The 15,703-nt window shown below is 34.7% G+C and overlaps 2 protein-coding genes and 1 long non-coding RNA gene across 3 annotated transcripts; 1 reads left to right on the top strand and 2 right to left on the bottom strand.

Moving 5' to 3' along the window:
- Positions 1-22: 22 nt before the first annotated feature.
- Positions 23-3,191, bottom strand: LOC120347641 (kynurenine formamidase-like). Its single transcript, XM_039417688.2, has 6 exons — positions 2,941-3,191; positions 2,580-2,717; positions 2,277-2,380; positions 1,885-2,014; positions 1,481-1,709; positions 23-1,190 (listed from the first exon to the last, which is right to left on the bottom strand). Exons 1-6 carry the CDS (start codon positions 3,011-3,013, stop codon positions 1,028-1,030), a joined length of 837 nt encoding a protein of 278 aa, XP_039273622.2. The 5' UTR covers positions 3,014-3,191; the 3' UTR covers positions 23-1,027.
- A 2,881-nt stretch (positions 3,192-6,072) lies between these two features.
- On the top strand, positions 6,073-10,316 carry LOC120348039 (S-phase kinase-associated protein 2-like). The gene is made up of 7 exons (XM_039418147.2): positions 6,073-6,861; positions 6,932-7,034; positions 7,450-7,662; positions 8,000-8,170; positions 8,760-8,913; positions 9,206-9,444; positions 9,726-10,316. Exons 1-7 carry the CDS (start codon positions 6,519-6,521, stop codon positions 9,928-9,930), a joined length of 1,428 nt encoding a protein of 475 aa, XP_039274081.2. The 5' UTR covers positions 6,073-6,518; the 3' UTR covers positions 9,931-10,316.
- Positions 10,317-10,676: 360 nt separating this feature from the next.
- LOC120348040 (uncharacterized) lies at positions 10,677-15,243 on the bottom strand. The gene is made up of 3 exons (XR_005570160.2): positions 13,643-15,243; positions 11,619-11,696; positions 10,677-11,138 (listed from the first exon to the last, which is right to left on the bottom strand). It is a non-coding gene; the product is annotated as an uncharacterized LOC120348040 (long non-coding RNA).
- Between the last annotated feature and the right edge of the window lie 460 nt (positions 15,244-15,703).

The raw sequence follows: 15,703 nt of genomic DNA, 5'->3' as shown, positions 1-15,703 counted from the left end.
TGGTCCAGTATTCGAAGAGAAAATCGATTTTTTAATGATAATGACGAGAGAAAATAACAATAACAACAAAACTTTGAAACGATCGTTATGGCCACTAAACGTGTTCAAAAACTGCACAACCATGAAAAGAACAACAGATTAGTGACAGGAACTGGATAGTCCCAACAGCATACCTTATAAAATTTGATTTGTTTGTACGAAATGTTTAATTGATATCACTTTATCATCAATGGCAATCACTAATTACTATTCTACTCATTGAATGACGATGAAATTCCTCGAAAATTCCAAGCATTCGAGAGTTCCGTGTCCTTGTGCAATCGGCTGGTTAGCCAAGCTTCCATCTGAATGGGTTTAGTGAAAACTCGTTAAGAACAAATCTTGACAGTATTCCCCAAAATTACCAGGGGTGTATAAATGTCTGAATCCTCAAAAATATGTTACGTGGTTTAGTTGATTTATTTTTAATCGGGGAATGCAAGCGTCATCCAAATAAAAGTCCGTGCGTCCATTAGTCGAAGATTATCGTTTTAAAAAAAACATACACCATATTACATCCAAAGTTCAGAGCAATACTAATAGGGGCATTTTATAACTACGTGCTTTGTATAATAATTTAAATAATAATTAAAATGATGATTCAGTGTTTTATTATTTTATAACTAAGGCGATGTTTTCGTTAAAAATGCATGTATGAAAGCTTGATTTGCAACCAGTCCAGTACCACCAGAAATCTTTGTCAGATCAGAATCAGAAATTTTTGTAATAATAAGAAACGCCGTGAACTTTATGTTTCAAAACTATCCCAACATGAACAAACTACCAATGTCGTTGTCTCTAATATAATCCGCTAATACTATAGAGGAGTCCGATAATTCAATAAATCATTATACGAAATAAAAATTAGAAAATGTTTCTGTGTGGACTATATATATTTCATTTGATGTAAATTTATATATAATTAACACTTGAAACATAAAACATAAAATTATCGGTTTTAATGAAACTCAATATGATCTGGACTAGATTAGTTCATCACGGCAACTACTCGTACTGGAGCTCCACTCCCACCAGCTATCTTCTGTGGCAGTGCAATAATGTTGAATTTTCTTCTTGACGTTGCAAGCTTATCAAGATTTGCAATATTCTCAAATATGGGTACATTGTGTGCGCTCAATGTTGTATGTGCTCTGTAAAAAATATATATATAGCAAGCTCACAAATGCAATTGAAGTTCAAAGGCCCGTTGGCGAGTTAGATTTAGTTTTATTGTTTCTTTTTGAAGAAAGTGTAAATTATATTCTTCTTCATTTTTGTAAATTTTATGCTAAAGCCAGTGCGAATAAGAATTGTCTAGGTCCAAACTTTTTGTATAAAAAATGATGACTTTGATTTTAAGAAATTGTGATATTTTTGTATCATAGGTATTATTGTTTTAATTTACTCTAAAAAATTATTCATACGCGGCCTATGTAAATACCCAAAGGTTGTCGACTTTGCCTGGTCTAAACTGGCGGTATCGATCCCAACAGCAGCAATGCATCTTTTGGTTACCAGCCATTCAGCAGCACTTGGATGGAGACCCGGGTATCGGAAATGGGAAATGCCTTCTTCTCCAGTAATGTTCGTTCCCACGTACTTGGATCTATCGTAGTATACGTCACCATGGCCGGTGTACAACAATACTATACTTCCCGAACGTATTCTACCTGCAATATTAATTTAGATTACATATTTTTTTTATATTTGAGTAATTTCGTGACAAATTTACTTTTTTAGTTTTAATTTATGTGTTTATTCTGAATAAAAATTTGAAATTTCCTGAAATGAAAAATTGTTATATAATGTATATAGCGCTTCATCAATTTTCGCTGTTTAATTTACCCTTATTCTCTCGTTCCCATTCAAGAAAATCATCCACTGTGATGAATGAGTCGCTGTCAAATCCTTCTTTGTTTTTCATATTCAGCAGAACTCCATTTCCGATAAGATTAAACAAGTCGACTTGTTCCATCTAAATAAAAATGACAACAGGTGCTCACTATTTATTTGTTTGTAAATTGCACGTCGTGGCCCCTTAATACAACTTCTTATTTTGACGTTCTAAACCTACAATCGTTATTTGGAGTTCATTTCTACTCACATCTTTTCCTTATTTTTACTGAACAACACCTCAGACGTCGTCTATGCTTCTGATTTAAATATATATATATGATATTGATGTTTTCATATGATGAATATATTTTATTATATGATTTTTATATTTGAAAACTCACCGTAAGACCCTTTTCTGCAAAATGAGATGGTGCATCTACATGTGTTCCAATGTGTTCAGGTTGTGTCATCATATTATACGTAACATAAAAACTGCCTATAAATCCTGAAAATATTCACAAAGTTAGGCACCTAAAAATGCGACTAAACATATATATGATTTACAAATATCCAAGTTAGAGCTGTCGCCAGATCATTTTTGTATTAAACAATTTCTTTGTGTCATTCTCTTGGACTTAATACGCAATTTATGCGATGAAAGGGTTTGCTGTGGACATATAAAATTTTGATTGTTGTTCATATACCTTTAATAACCTCGTTTAATTGAAAACCAGCTGGGTTTCCCGGCCAATGCATTGCTCTTTCGTCATAATCGTATGTCAAGTCAATCATATTATCTGCCCGAACACGCAAGTTGATGCCACGAAGTGGTTTAAGACACCCTGAATGAAAAAGCAAAAATCAAAAATAGCCAGAACATAGATCTAAATTAAGGTGAAATATTGGCACATATCATACGCAATCATATATATTTAACAGAATAACACACAGATTAGCAGAGCGGTTATATTTAACAGAAATCGCCCAAGTGCATAATAACTGACGGATGTTGCCAAAAAATCAATACTTTTACCTGTATATCGTTAATTGATTGTATATATTTACCTTGTCTTCTCGGAGGTGGAGCTTCGACGGAGTATATCACAAGTAAAATGCTTATTATGGCTTTGGTATTCATTATTTCAGGTATTGTTTCGAAACTAACTATTTTTTATATAATTATTGTAACACTAAAATATCTTTAGAAGTACAACTAAAAATTTGTAACATTTATATAAAATCTCTGATAGAATATTAATTACACTTGTTTGGTGCTTCGGAGATTCTAATAAAAATAAAATTGATAATACACCATAATGCCCAGTACTACATTCGCATTCTTGATCAAAATATTTTCCAGCGTCTGGATAAAATAAGAGCCCTGATCTCTTATCAACCCAAACCCATGACGATATCGCCTATGACTCTTCTTAAAATTAGTTTGTTTGTTTTTTTCAACTCAAAATTCTGCTCTGGCTCTACTATTAGAAAATTTAAGAGACTTGAGTGAAAAAATAAAATAAATAAATATAACTATGTACTTAGATTAGTACCATTCATTTTAAAAGGATTGCCTAACAAAAATTTTAATTAAACCAAACGTTGATGGGACGTTGACGGATGAAAACTCTGACATATGACAAATTTGCAACAGTTCGTAACTATTTATATGTTTGCAATAGGGATACAATTATAGGGATAGGGTGTTTAATCGAATTTGCAAATCTTTGACCTGATTTTCGCATGTTCTGGATTACATGTTTGAGCTAAGTTTTGTCCACAATAAATGTTATAATACTCTTTTTAAACATACTCTTTCAGTTGAGTTGAATTCTGTACCCTGACAGCTTAACCATGCAACCTTATATCAAACGTATCGTACATAAAATCTAATATGAAGTTTGCTGGCCCATGTGTTCAGAGAGTTAGCATATTCAAATACCCAATGTTTGCCAATCGTCAACTATAACCATTTCACTTACGGGGCGAATTTCTTGCAAACCAACGGTACATCGCCATGTTCTTTCCTTGCAAATAAATCTAGGAATAAGATTGCTTATTGAGGTCAACACGAAAACCCATGTTTAACATACATATAAAAACATGTCAAATACTACTGCCGAACATGCCAACGTAAAATATTGACCCTCAATTTTTTTTTTTGCTCTCACTTAAAATACGTCAGCTTCCATACGCCGATAAACTCACACATTTCTGCCGTGGAAGATCGATGCAAAATTCTGCATACAACTACGAGATTGGTCTTCTAATAACCGAAGAATTGCAGCAAAGCTGGACTCGTAGATGAACAGATTAGTCTAGTACCTGCGAATATAATCAATCTTCATTTAATATCAACACTAACACGATATGTCCACTGCGGCCCAATAATAGAAATATACTGATGTGAATTACAGAGTATCTTGATCGCTAAAAGCTACTATCAGGTTAGTGTTAGGAGCAGAGGCGTGCCAAACTATTCTGTTGCCCGGGACATGTTTCTATTAATGTTCCTAGGCCATGGACAAAATCTGAAAAGCGCTTAAAAATCGAGTTCTTGTTTCTTGAGGGGAACCTGAATTTTGGTGGGTCAGATAGCTAAAAGCCCAATTTACTAAATATAAAAAGTTGACATTTCCAAAGTGGAGCATTACGTCACAATTGACGATGACGTCCCCCTTATACCTAACTTCAAAAATAATTCCGGGGAAATCAAATTATAGATATTGTTATACATGAGAATAAATAAATTAAAGGTCAAGTAAGAGTGAAAGGTTTGTATTATTATTAATAATTTAATCCTCTAACTAAGCAACAAATTCGCATCCTACAACGACCACTGGGGGCGCCGCTACGAGCATATGGATCTACCCTGATTCAAGATCCCCACAATAATTCAAAACGAGATAGCGATCAGAGACCGCCGACTTATCGATCAAGCGGCGTGTATCCTTGGCTCTGATTCAATAGCGACACCGCGTGTTCCATCACTAATTAATTAATAACTCGCTAATTATACGACATAATTCAATAGGCTTCTGGTCCGAGATATGATGAATGCACATGTAAAATTTGGAGCAGATTCAACCTCGCTTTCGTGAGATATCGCGAAACATACGAAAGTGTCTAACAGAAAAATACCTATTTCGTTGATTTATCATTGTGATGGAACAAAAGAGCAATGCTAAAATATATGCACATGAAGGTCGCAGTCGACAAGCAATAAGGAGACAACAATATGGAAAAAAGTTCAAAGTGAAAAACGAATCCATAAAACCCACAGAAACTTAAATAGTAATATTACTATATATTGTATATATTACCATTAGTATTACTATATATAGTAAGTAGTTATATATACTACTTCTAGCGTCAACAACAAGCTTGAACCATTTAAAAAAATTAGTCCAGTATTTAAAGAGAATCGCTATTTTTTCACATCAACAAATAACAACAACAAAAAAAGAGAATACCAACAACTCCAACATAATAAGAAAACAGCCATAGGTCAAGGCCGTGTTCAATAAGTCGGTGGTCGACTAAACACTTAGTCGTTGGGTAAACGTCGTTGAGATTTATACACGCCAACCGATACTAAGTTGCGGTTTATTTCTGCTGGATTAACATCCAAATATTTGAGTCTTGCAAACTTAAATGTATTTTATGAAAACGGTTAATTCCAACAATATTATAAGTTTTTATAGAATCAAACAAATCTAAATAATTTTCACGACTAGTAAACTGGCGTAATTATGAGTTTGGTTGCGAGACTATCTCTGTTCCTTTATATTTATAGTAATTGATCCATGTGTGTATAATGCAACGATGTACTAGTAAGAATAAATAGAAATATAATATGCAATTCAAAAGTCCTGCTGCACTTTTATACAAATGAACATATTTATATCACGTTTCGTTTGACCGTAAATATATACGTTTGACTACCGGTAAATATTTACGGTTTGACCAAAGTCAGACTTCCTCAGACAAGCAGTTTAATAACCTGGTAACGGTTCTACATTTGATAACCCATTGTTACATCACTGACGACTCTGATCTGAGCGACAAGGCTTCTATTTCAGTCTACTCTAGCTTTAGTTAGTCTAGCTTAAACTAGCCTACAATATGCTTTCATCCTAACCAGGAAAATGAGAAAGATGAAATATCAACAGTGATAACTTGATTGTTAGGATGTGTTTCTTTTTTGATTGGTTTAAAAATAATACCGGTAACTTATTTTCGGGGAGACAGTCCAGTTTGCTGGCAAGAAGTTATCATTCATATAGACTAGATGTGGTGGTAGCTACACACGCGCTTTTGGTGCACAGACAATCGATTGCGTTGTTCTTTGATTTCTCGAGTTGCAAGAGTCAAAGCATGGTGTTGTAGACTACCCAGGATTCAAAACCTACCTATAGTATTTACTACAACTAGTTTACTCTTATTTTTTATATGGACAATGCGTTTGTATTTGTGAACTAGGAGAATTGAAGGGTATCTGGGTGCTGGGAGTAACAGCAGCTTACGTTTCCACAGTGTCAAATAACCGTTTGGTCCATACGTAAAAATATGTCATTATCAACGATCCTCGGTTAGAACTTTTTAAAAACATAACATAATCTAACATATCTAATATCTGGCTAATGGAAGTAGACGAAATAAGCGACTCCACGAATAATTTGTGCATCCTAGAGGCCGATAAGGAAAAAGAATTGTTATATGATGATTTGGGAATCATTGGTGAAATATCATATGATGAAGAGCTGGATGACACAAATGAACGAAGTGAAGAATTTCTGTTACGAACGCCGAAAACTAAGCGTCCTACACACGATGTCATATTGAAATGTCGAACTCCGGAAAAACCCCGACGAAATTGGAGATTCAACAGAAACCCCACTGCTTATTTTTCTAACGAAAAACCATTCACTTGTGGTCTTCGGAAATCCCCATATTCAAAATCATCGTCTAGTAGAGATATTTCAAGTGAGTCAAATTTGATCAATTTCTCGTATATTATCATACTTACTTCCAGGCAATCATATTGTTTTTGCAGTCCTCTCCCTTCCGTATGAAATCGTACTCTACATATTTAGAATGCTGAATATTTCGTCTCTGGGTAGATGCTTACAAGTATGTAGATTATGGAATAATATTGCGTGAGTTATCTTAATGTATTATACCAGATATGGTTAAATTACCATCTACGAAAAAAAGTTAAGTAATGAACATCCCAACTGTGCTTGAAATTGGTTTATTATGTATGCACATTTTGATTTTGTGCACAAAGTACCAATTTTATGAAATATGATTTTCTATTTTCTTTATACAATTTGAATAATTTTATATATATAGTATTTTCAATAAGGCACCTCGTCGTTCTTAACAGCACCCACTGGGCGGAAATCAAGTAAAAAATGAAAACTGTTGAACTTCTAAATAAAAAAAGTCAGTCTCAAGTTCTTCTCATGAGAATGCTTTCCGTATACCGCCTATATCAAAACATGCGATATTTTAGTACTTTTTATCACGGGATAAAGTTTATCTTGTTTTGTTGCGACATAAATATTTTAGGAATGACAAATGCCTGTGGAAAAAGTTGAACCTAAGAAAGCGCACGATGAACATATTGGATCTGCAAAATCTTCTGAGAAATCAGGCTGTTGCAATATCACTTAACTCTGCCACCATCTCCAACGATCGTCGCAATAACTCATGGCTGATAAACAACTCCTATTACCATGGAAATAACACTACTCCTGTATACACGCCAGTTCGTGATGAAGGGTAATTGATTGATAAAAACTAATAAATGATTAATAAATAAATAAATATATTTTGCATCTTATAAATCTGAAATGTACAGATCAGTTTGCTTGCTTAAAAGGGTAACCCCGAAGTATGTGAACCAAGATGGCGGACACCGGAACATAGAATGTGTACAAGGTTAGGGTTAGGCCATAATTTCAGGTACAATTACTGCGGAAGTCAATTGGCTAGTCCCCGAACTCGCAATAGAATTAATAAGAAAAATTGGAATAAAATTATGACCTCACCCTAACCTGGTACGTTCTGGTATCCGCCATCTCGGTTCACATACATAGGGAGTACCTCTAATACACAGGTCCAGTCCAATGCGTGATCCATTTTCTCGTGTGTATTACTACGAAGTTCAACATCTCGATTTTACAAACGCAAACATCAGTCCGACCACACTTTGTCTCATCTTGACACGTTGTAAAAGTCTGGTGAATTTGAGTTTGGAAAATTTGATCAGTAATCATCACGTTCTCGGGTTTGTATCGTCTAGTATTGACATTTTGCTGAAGTTAACTAAATGATTATGACGAAGGCATTTGTGTATTGTTCATATGAACACACTGCCTAAACAATTTAGCTTTTAAACGAAATCAATGATATCTTAAATATATTTTTTTATTTCATTTGATATCCAAGGTTTTATTAACTTATTACATTATGATGTATTTATTATTTTAATTTCAAAATTCCGCACTCCAGAAGTATTTGTACCAATATGGAGATAACTAATTTTGTTCGCCTATTTTACATCAATTTGTGTAAAGGGACTGAAACCTATGAACAAGGAGATATTCACTTGGCTAACACAGACAGTTCCCAAACTCGTAATAGAACTAAAATACGATGGCCTAACCCTAACCTGGTACACATACTTCGGGAGTACCCATAATTCTGCACATTGACAAACGCGATGATTTTTACTACAAAATATTTTATATATATATATATATATATATATATATATATATATATATATGATCAAAAAGTGTAAATATGATGTTATTTTAATCACCTCCGGTGGCAAAAAATAAAAAAATTTACTGTTTTCTCCGTTTATATCACAGATGCATATCGAACTGTTTATTCCTGACTCGTCTAAATCTCACACTATGTAAAGAAGTCACTATTTCAGGTGTGATCGAAATACTGTTGGCATGCAATCGGCTCACTGAACTCAACCTCTCTTGGTCATCGATTTGTCGATACCCACCAGAAGAGGTAAATTCAATGAAGACGAATTATTTAACCAAATATATGCGAAAAGACGTAAACTACTTTATTCATTCAAGCATATGATATCATTAATTTATTTTGAAAAGTTATGTTAGTAATTATCATCCCTATCATTCGATAGCATACATCAATATTTTCTTATCTTGATATCAAATTTATGAAGTGTTCTGTCATATGTACTGAAGGTGGCAGTTGATTTCCATAAATTGGAGTGGAATATTGGGCTTCTGCGACCCTTATTATCTGTACATCACTATTAACTATATTCTATGTTCAGCTTGTGTCAAGACTTCCTCCAACAATTACTCACCTGAATCTTGGAGGTTTCCGAGATACAATGCAGGACGGCCACGTAGCTGAAATAGTAGCAAGATGCAGACGACTCCAAGATCTTGATGTCAGCGATTCAAATCACCTGACTTCTACAGCGGTGGATATGCTAATTCACGGGTTATCAGACACGTTAAAAGGAGTTAATATGAGTCGATGTTATTCTGTAGCTCCAGATAGTTTATTGTGAGTAATTATTGACATTATACATTTGAGAAAAGGGTGATTCTTTTATGTAACAGCTTGAAAAGATGATCTACCATTACGCACTCACATTCAAAACAAAGACACCTTAATCACTTCTATCAGTTTCGATCCAAATATTTAACGATAAATAGAAACTGGTAGCTCTTCATTGAAGTGAATGCTATTTCTAATATTCTGAAGTTGTTGTCACCGACTGTACAATCGTTTGTATACGATACATTTGATAAACATATTGTACGCTTCAATTTACTTATTTGCAGACGATTTGTGAACATGCCGAATCTGCAATACCTAGATGTCTTCGGTATAATGGATGACGCATCGGTGAGGGCATTGTCTGACGCACTACCTCATGTCAACGTCAGTATGAGACCTTTCAGCGCTATTGCAAGACCAACACCCAGCATGGTAATTCAGGGGTCGGTTTCAAATTCGTCTATTTGGGAAGAATATGTGAAACTATGAAGAGCCTTGTTTCTGGACATATTGGATATACCATAAATCTCATTTATTCAGGTTCCAGGTAATTTATTGTCGATGAAGAATGGTGCGTTAGTGACACAATGTGTGGTTATCAAGAGTACACTCAATTGCACAAAATATAATATCAGTTGATTTCATACTTTGAAGTATCACTGTCAATATTTGAGATGTTACACATCATTGAAATTTCTAGATTGCAATCTATCGGAAATTGCTTTGCGATGACCTATGTTTTTCTGCAAAATTTTAATGTTGCTTTAAAAAACCTTGTTTCTCTGAGTCAAAGTAAATTGTATGTTTTTTAGTTTCGAAGTTTCTTTTTGTATATAGAACAAAAAATTCTTTAAATAGATTAAATATATAAAGAAGCAGTACCTATTGCTTATCTCAGAAAAAAAATTATCAATTTGAGGAAAGCTTTCTAAGTGTACTGTAATTCAGTAGTTAACATATTAGTAGATGATCTTTGTATATAATGCCAGGGTTATCACACGAGACAATTGACGTGTATTGGGGGAATCATATCCATGTCGAACTTAACGGGAAACGAGAAGATATACTCATACGAATCAACTAAACGTATATAAATAATAGCAATAAAAAATTTGGGTGCAGACTGCAGAAATTTGAAAAATATTCAATTATGCATCAACCAAGTAGCAACTGTCACGTTTATTGTCAATTCCACTTACACGAATCATTTCAAACTTCTTTTAATTCTTGACAAAGTTTATGTCCATCTTTTTTCAATAATAAACAGATGCGTCAAAGGCAGCGATAATTTGATTAAAAGGTAATTTATAATGATTATTTTTTAAGAAAAAAAACTAATAAGATTCAACTGATTCTGCGGAAATACTTTCATTATCACGGTTACAGTTTCACATAAACGAACACATTTAAACACTTGGTAGTATTAATAGATGAGTTATTGTATATTTTGAATGATTGCTTTCGATGTCTTCGACATGGATCCACAATTTTACTATGCGACATAAAAATCTGTTTTATTTATGACAATGCAACAGAATTTATAAACGACAATATTAACAATAAAACAGACTTAACATTTTCTTGTTTTCCGAGCACAAAAATATACAACAGACCATTAGAGCTTAGTAATACGTCGGCTCGATCTTTTATCAGTTATCCACTTCCCATCGTCATAGTCACATAAATCACTCCAGTTGCTGCAAATATATATATAAAATAATTTTAGAACTTAAGATACAGAATGCAATTGGTAAGAAAAACTATCGAAATAAGGATTCATATTCTTAACCCAGTTCGCTTTGGTACACAGCAAAATAAATGCCGAATAATCTTCATGGATTGCAGGAAAAAAAAACTAATAAATGGCGTTTGAACTATGGACATTCGTGAAGTGGTGCACGTGGCCTGTTTCGGAATTTTCTGAATATAACATGTTTGTGTTGGAGTACCGATTATGTCCTAAATCTGTTGAAATTAGTTTGTGATATTTTGTACTCGTGTTTCTTCCAAAAATGAATTGCAATATTTACTTAGATATGTAGTTTGCAGTATAATTTGAGTTTACACATTTTGCACAAGTTTCTTACTCTCCTAAATGAATTAGATTTAGGAAAAATAGGGTTTTATGTTGGAACATCGCACCTAATGAAGCTGAATAGTATTATTTTGAAACTCACGAGATGGGTCAGCAAAAGCATCAAAGTCTGGCTAGGCAAAGTCTGGATTCTGTTCGTATATTCCAACTACTGATGGTTCTGAAATGAAAAAAAATGTCCTCCACCTTACAAAGCTAAAACGCATATATATAGTAGGGCGGGGGATGATGGCCCCCCTTATTGAAAATTATCTATATTTCGAAAACCTTTCTTCAAATATTCCTAAAACTTTGCAAGCACAAACATAAGGGGCTGAACTCTTTAGCCACTCGGCGGCGTCCGCCGGTCTCCAACCATGGCAACAGCAGAAATGTTTTTAAGCGAAAAAAAAATTCGGGGAAGTTGGACATATGGTCGGATATGACGGACATGTAATAAAATCGCATCAAAATACTAGTATTGCGTTCTGTTTCTTATCAGAATATCAAAATATGCAATGTATTTGGAAAATTTTTTGGGGCATTCGAAAATTCCCCCTATGTCCATCTTACCCCTTAAATTTTTGAAGTTGTGAACCCATATAATTGTTCACGAAAGTATGATAAAACACCACCTAGTAAAGCAGCCAAATTTTATTTGATCATACTTTCACACAAATCTTAATCATAACACCAAAAGAACATCTGGGATAGCATGAAAGCTATCGTCATGGAATTTTACATTCGAATGAAAATATTTATACAAAAAAGCTTCAAGCAGAGCAGTCATCACATTGGAAGGACACAATGTGTTTTCCATAAATCCCGGCACAAATATCGTGAAGCCACTTTTGGCATTTCTGGCACTGAATCCATCGCTCGTCCTCTTCGTCGTCAAAATATTCGACCTTGCAGACAGCACAGAGGTTACTGTAACAATATCTTTCATGTCGCTCATTCTTACGTTTATTTTCTTTTTTCTTCCTGGGAGCTGCAACTTTCTTAGACAAGCTAGATGACATCGTTTCTGCGAGTGCTGTAGTTTTCCTGAACGAGCTAGGTGGCGTTGTTTCTGCGAGTGCTGACAGTTCGGCTACATAATTCTCACTTGTTAACACTCTAATTCCTGCCTGAATGGCTTTCTTTGCCTCTTGGCTCTCTGAGTGGCTACTGGAAGAGGCAAATATATTCAAATGATAAACTGGTGCTATCAGGTCTCTGCTATTTTCTTGCCTCAAAGAATCACTGACTTTATCAGAAACTAACTGAACTCCTGGTGAAGTTCTACTTGAAAAAATCGTTAGAGAGCACAGTGCAGCATGGTTCACTTGTGACACTTTCTACCTCTGTCGTGGCGTTAACCTCATGAGATGGTACATCGTAGTCTCTATTTGTTATTTGCCTCTGTTTGATATTCTTCGGTATTTTCTCAACATTCTTTAGGATTTTCTGTTTCCCGTGCATCCAAAACTTGCATCTGGAAAAACATGATAGTACATAAGGGTAAGATGGCCACCCCCCATAATTTCATAAGATTATTGAGATTATCCAAGAAGTGTTTTGACAGGTAAAAGCAATATCGAAATTAAAAAGAAGACTTTCTGGTATCTTATTCACAAAGAACGGGTTTGAACGGTCAAAGTAAATATAAGCCCGAAAAACGCAAGAAATTTATTACCTCCTCATAACCCCCCCATTTTTACATGATCACATGCTAAAAGATATAGTTAGCTGCTAGATGGCACAAGTCGCTCAGTTAGTCCTAAATCATTGTCAGTAAGTATAAACTTACCAACAAACGCGCGATTCAGAGTTCCTTCGCTGAAAATGAGCATATAGTGCCTCCAAGAAAAACGTGTCCTTACTAAATGCCCTTTTTTCACCATTCAAAAATCACAAGCCACGTGGAATGCTACACAACTGACGAACTACGCCAAGCGCTGAACCGAAATGGCTAGAACGAATTCCCTCCTTAGCAACGAACTCGGCAATGGCATTTGCAGAACCAAGCCCCATAAGATGTCGCCAATAGGTCAATTTGAAAAAAAGTGTCCATCTAACCCCGTGTGTCTATCTTCCCCCGCCCTACTATACTTCTTGTGATAAATGTAAAATATAAATCATTACCTTCTTGTAGTTCTTTAAGAGGTGAACTATAAGTAAGCATCACGCAGAGGATTGAGAGCATTCCTAATACTTTGAGTAACATTCTGAAAGAGGTTTCGTATACAATATAATATATATATCTGTCCGGTGTAGTGGATTGGCAAGGCAAACGCAGATAATGGTTAATTAATCATACTAGCTTAGTCGGAAGCGTTTCAAAATCCGATACTATCGTCAAAATCGCGACGATTAATCGTACTGTAAACATCCCCAATCATAAGCTGGGTCTCGTCTTTCCCATGGTAGACCAGATACCCCTCGTAGAAATTGGTTGAATAGCGCTGTGGTTCGGATCGTAGCCTACATGATATAGTGGTAACACTTTGAAGTAGTAAATAAAGAAGAATCTACAAGTGCGATTTGCAAACAGCAATTGCCGAACATGGAAATTTAATAACTTCAAGTATGAAATAACATTTTCAAATTAAATTGATCAATTTGAAACAGTTCAATTCCACCCATAGCACAAAACACAACCTTCGACGTACATTGTTGCTACGTATCTCAGAAACTACCGATGAATCATCATAGAAGAAACCATTTTTTCAGTTTTGAAGAGCCCCTTTTTTACAAAATCGGGGTTTACAGGAAAATTTTTGTTTTACTGATAATTTGCAATATTAGCAGGATAGTTTTTTGCAACTATTCGAACCGAGACGAATTTTAATAATCGTCCATCGCTAGATAGATTTTATTATATATAATAAAATAGGCATCGCGTCGATCTGTCGTTAATTAAACTGATGGTAGATTTCAAACAGATTTGGAAACCTAATTACGTTACCATTTATCAAAGGACCAAACCAATATCCATTATCTGCACTGTGAATTTGATTTTAGATGTTCTGTGTTTAATGTTAACTATCTAATTGCTATTTCTAACATATTTCTCTCTCTATATATAATATACTAGGCGCAAAACTGATTTTACTTCTTCCCGACAAAAGAACTCCCCGTTCTTCCTAATCTCATAGATTGATAAGTTTATTTCACCGTGTATTTTCTCTTTGTTGAGTCAGAATTGTTCGAACATAATGGGATTTGTAATCTACCAATCAAAATAACACTATAAATATCACTGGAATGGTTAACAGGGGCCATGAGTGCTAAAAGCCCCTGGAATAGGGCCGTGAGCCATAAGAGGTTGGGAACCACTGCTATAAATTAATTCCGACTATTATATTCCGGCGTCAGCAGTTTCGCTGCCATATACATCAAATGCCTTGATGCTCCTGGTAATTTAGGGTTGTGGCTGATCTATCTAAACAACAACTTAGAATGCGCTGTTGACTGAGCTTAAACGAATTGTTATCCGAAATATTTTTTAATATTCTTATGACGGAAGTCCTTATATGACGTTTCTATACACTTAAAATGACCACCTTCATAAGTGGGTAATTATATATTTTCAATGTAACGTCTGCCATAAACCATATGCATACACGTCAAATTAACCTAATAGTTTGGCATGGGCCAATTTTAAATACCATTCTGTTGGTAAACTCCTATTGAAATGTGCTTCTCTCAAAATTTGCGTTTTATATTATTCATGCATTACGTAAAAAACGATAAATCAGCGTTTCCAGCTTGTTTCCTTCAGGGAATCTCGTATATATAATATGAAAATGTCGGAGTTATTCCGCACGTTGTACGAAGATGGAAGCACCTATAACAATCACTTCATCAAAGCAGTTCAAATGAATCGATAGTATATATGAGCGATCATACTTGAGCCTATCGCAGCGAAAGTAATAATTTCAACGCAGAGGAAATTTAATTTCCTACACACCTTGTAATGTAATAGGGAAGGAATTACAACGGTTCCGATCTGTTACCGACTCGTGTTACATACGTGTTACTTCCTGTTAACTCATCGTGATTCCACAGGATATAGATACATGTCATACCAATAACTGATGTTTCAACCCGCGATAATAAAGAATTTCAAAGCATGTCAACGCGACTTTTCCACGCTTTTAATTATTATGTATATCTTTTAATAGGCCATTCAGAAGAGTTTAA

The sequence above is a fragment of the Styela clava genome, chromosome 11, assembly GCF_964204865.1.
Source record: "Styela clava chromosome 11, kaStyClav1.hap1.2, whole genome shotgun sequence".
NCBI classification, from domain to species: domain Eukaryota; kingdom Metazoa; phylum Chordata; class Ascidiacea; order Stolidobranchia; family Styelidae; genus Styela; species Styela clava.
This window is presented reverse-complemented; position numbering and strand designations above follow the sequence as displayed.

Coding starts and splice junctions, on each gene's coding strand:
- LOC120348039 (XM_039418147.2), top strand. CDS start 6,519: ATGGAAGTAGACGAAATAAGCGACTCCACGAATAATTTGTGCATCCTA. Junction 7,663..7,999: donor ACGCCAGTTCGTGATGAAGG/GTAATTGATTGA, acceptor TCTAATACACAG/GTCCAGTCCAATGCGTGATC. Junction 8,914..9,205: donor GTCGATACCCACCAGAAGAG/GTAAATTCAATG, acceptor TTCTATGTTCAG/CTTGTGTCAAGACTTCCTCC.
- LOC120347641 (XM_039417688.2), bottom strand. CDS start 3,013: ATGAATACCAAAGCCATAATAAGCATTTTACTTGTGATATACTCCGTC. Junction 2,718..2,940: donor TCCACCTCCGAGAAGACAAG/GTAAATATATAC, acceptor TTTTTCATTCAG/GGTGTCTTAAACCACTTCGT. Junction 1,710..1,884: donor ATGGGAACGAGAGAATAAGG/GTAAATTAAACA, acceptor TTAATATTGCAG/GTAGAATACGTTCGGGAAGT.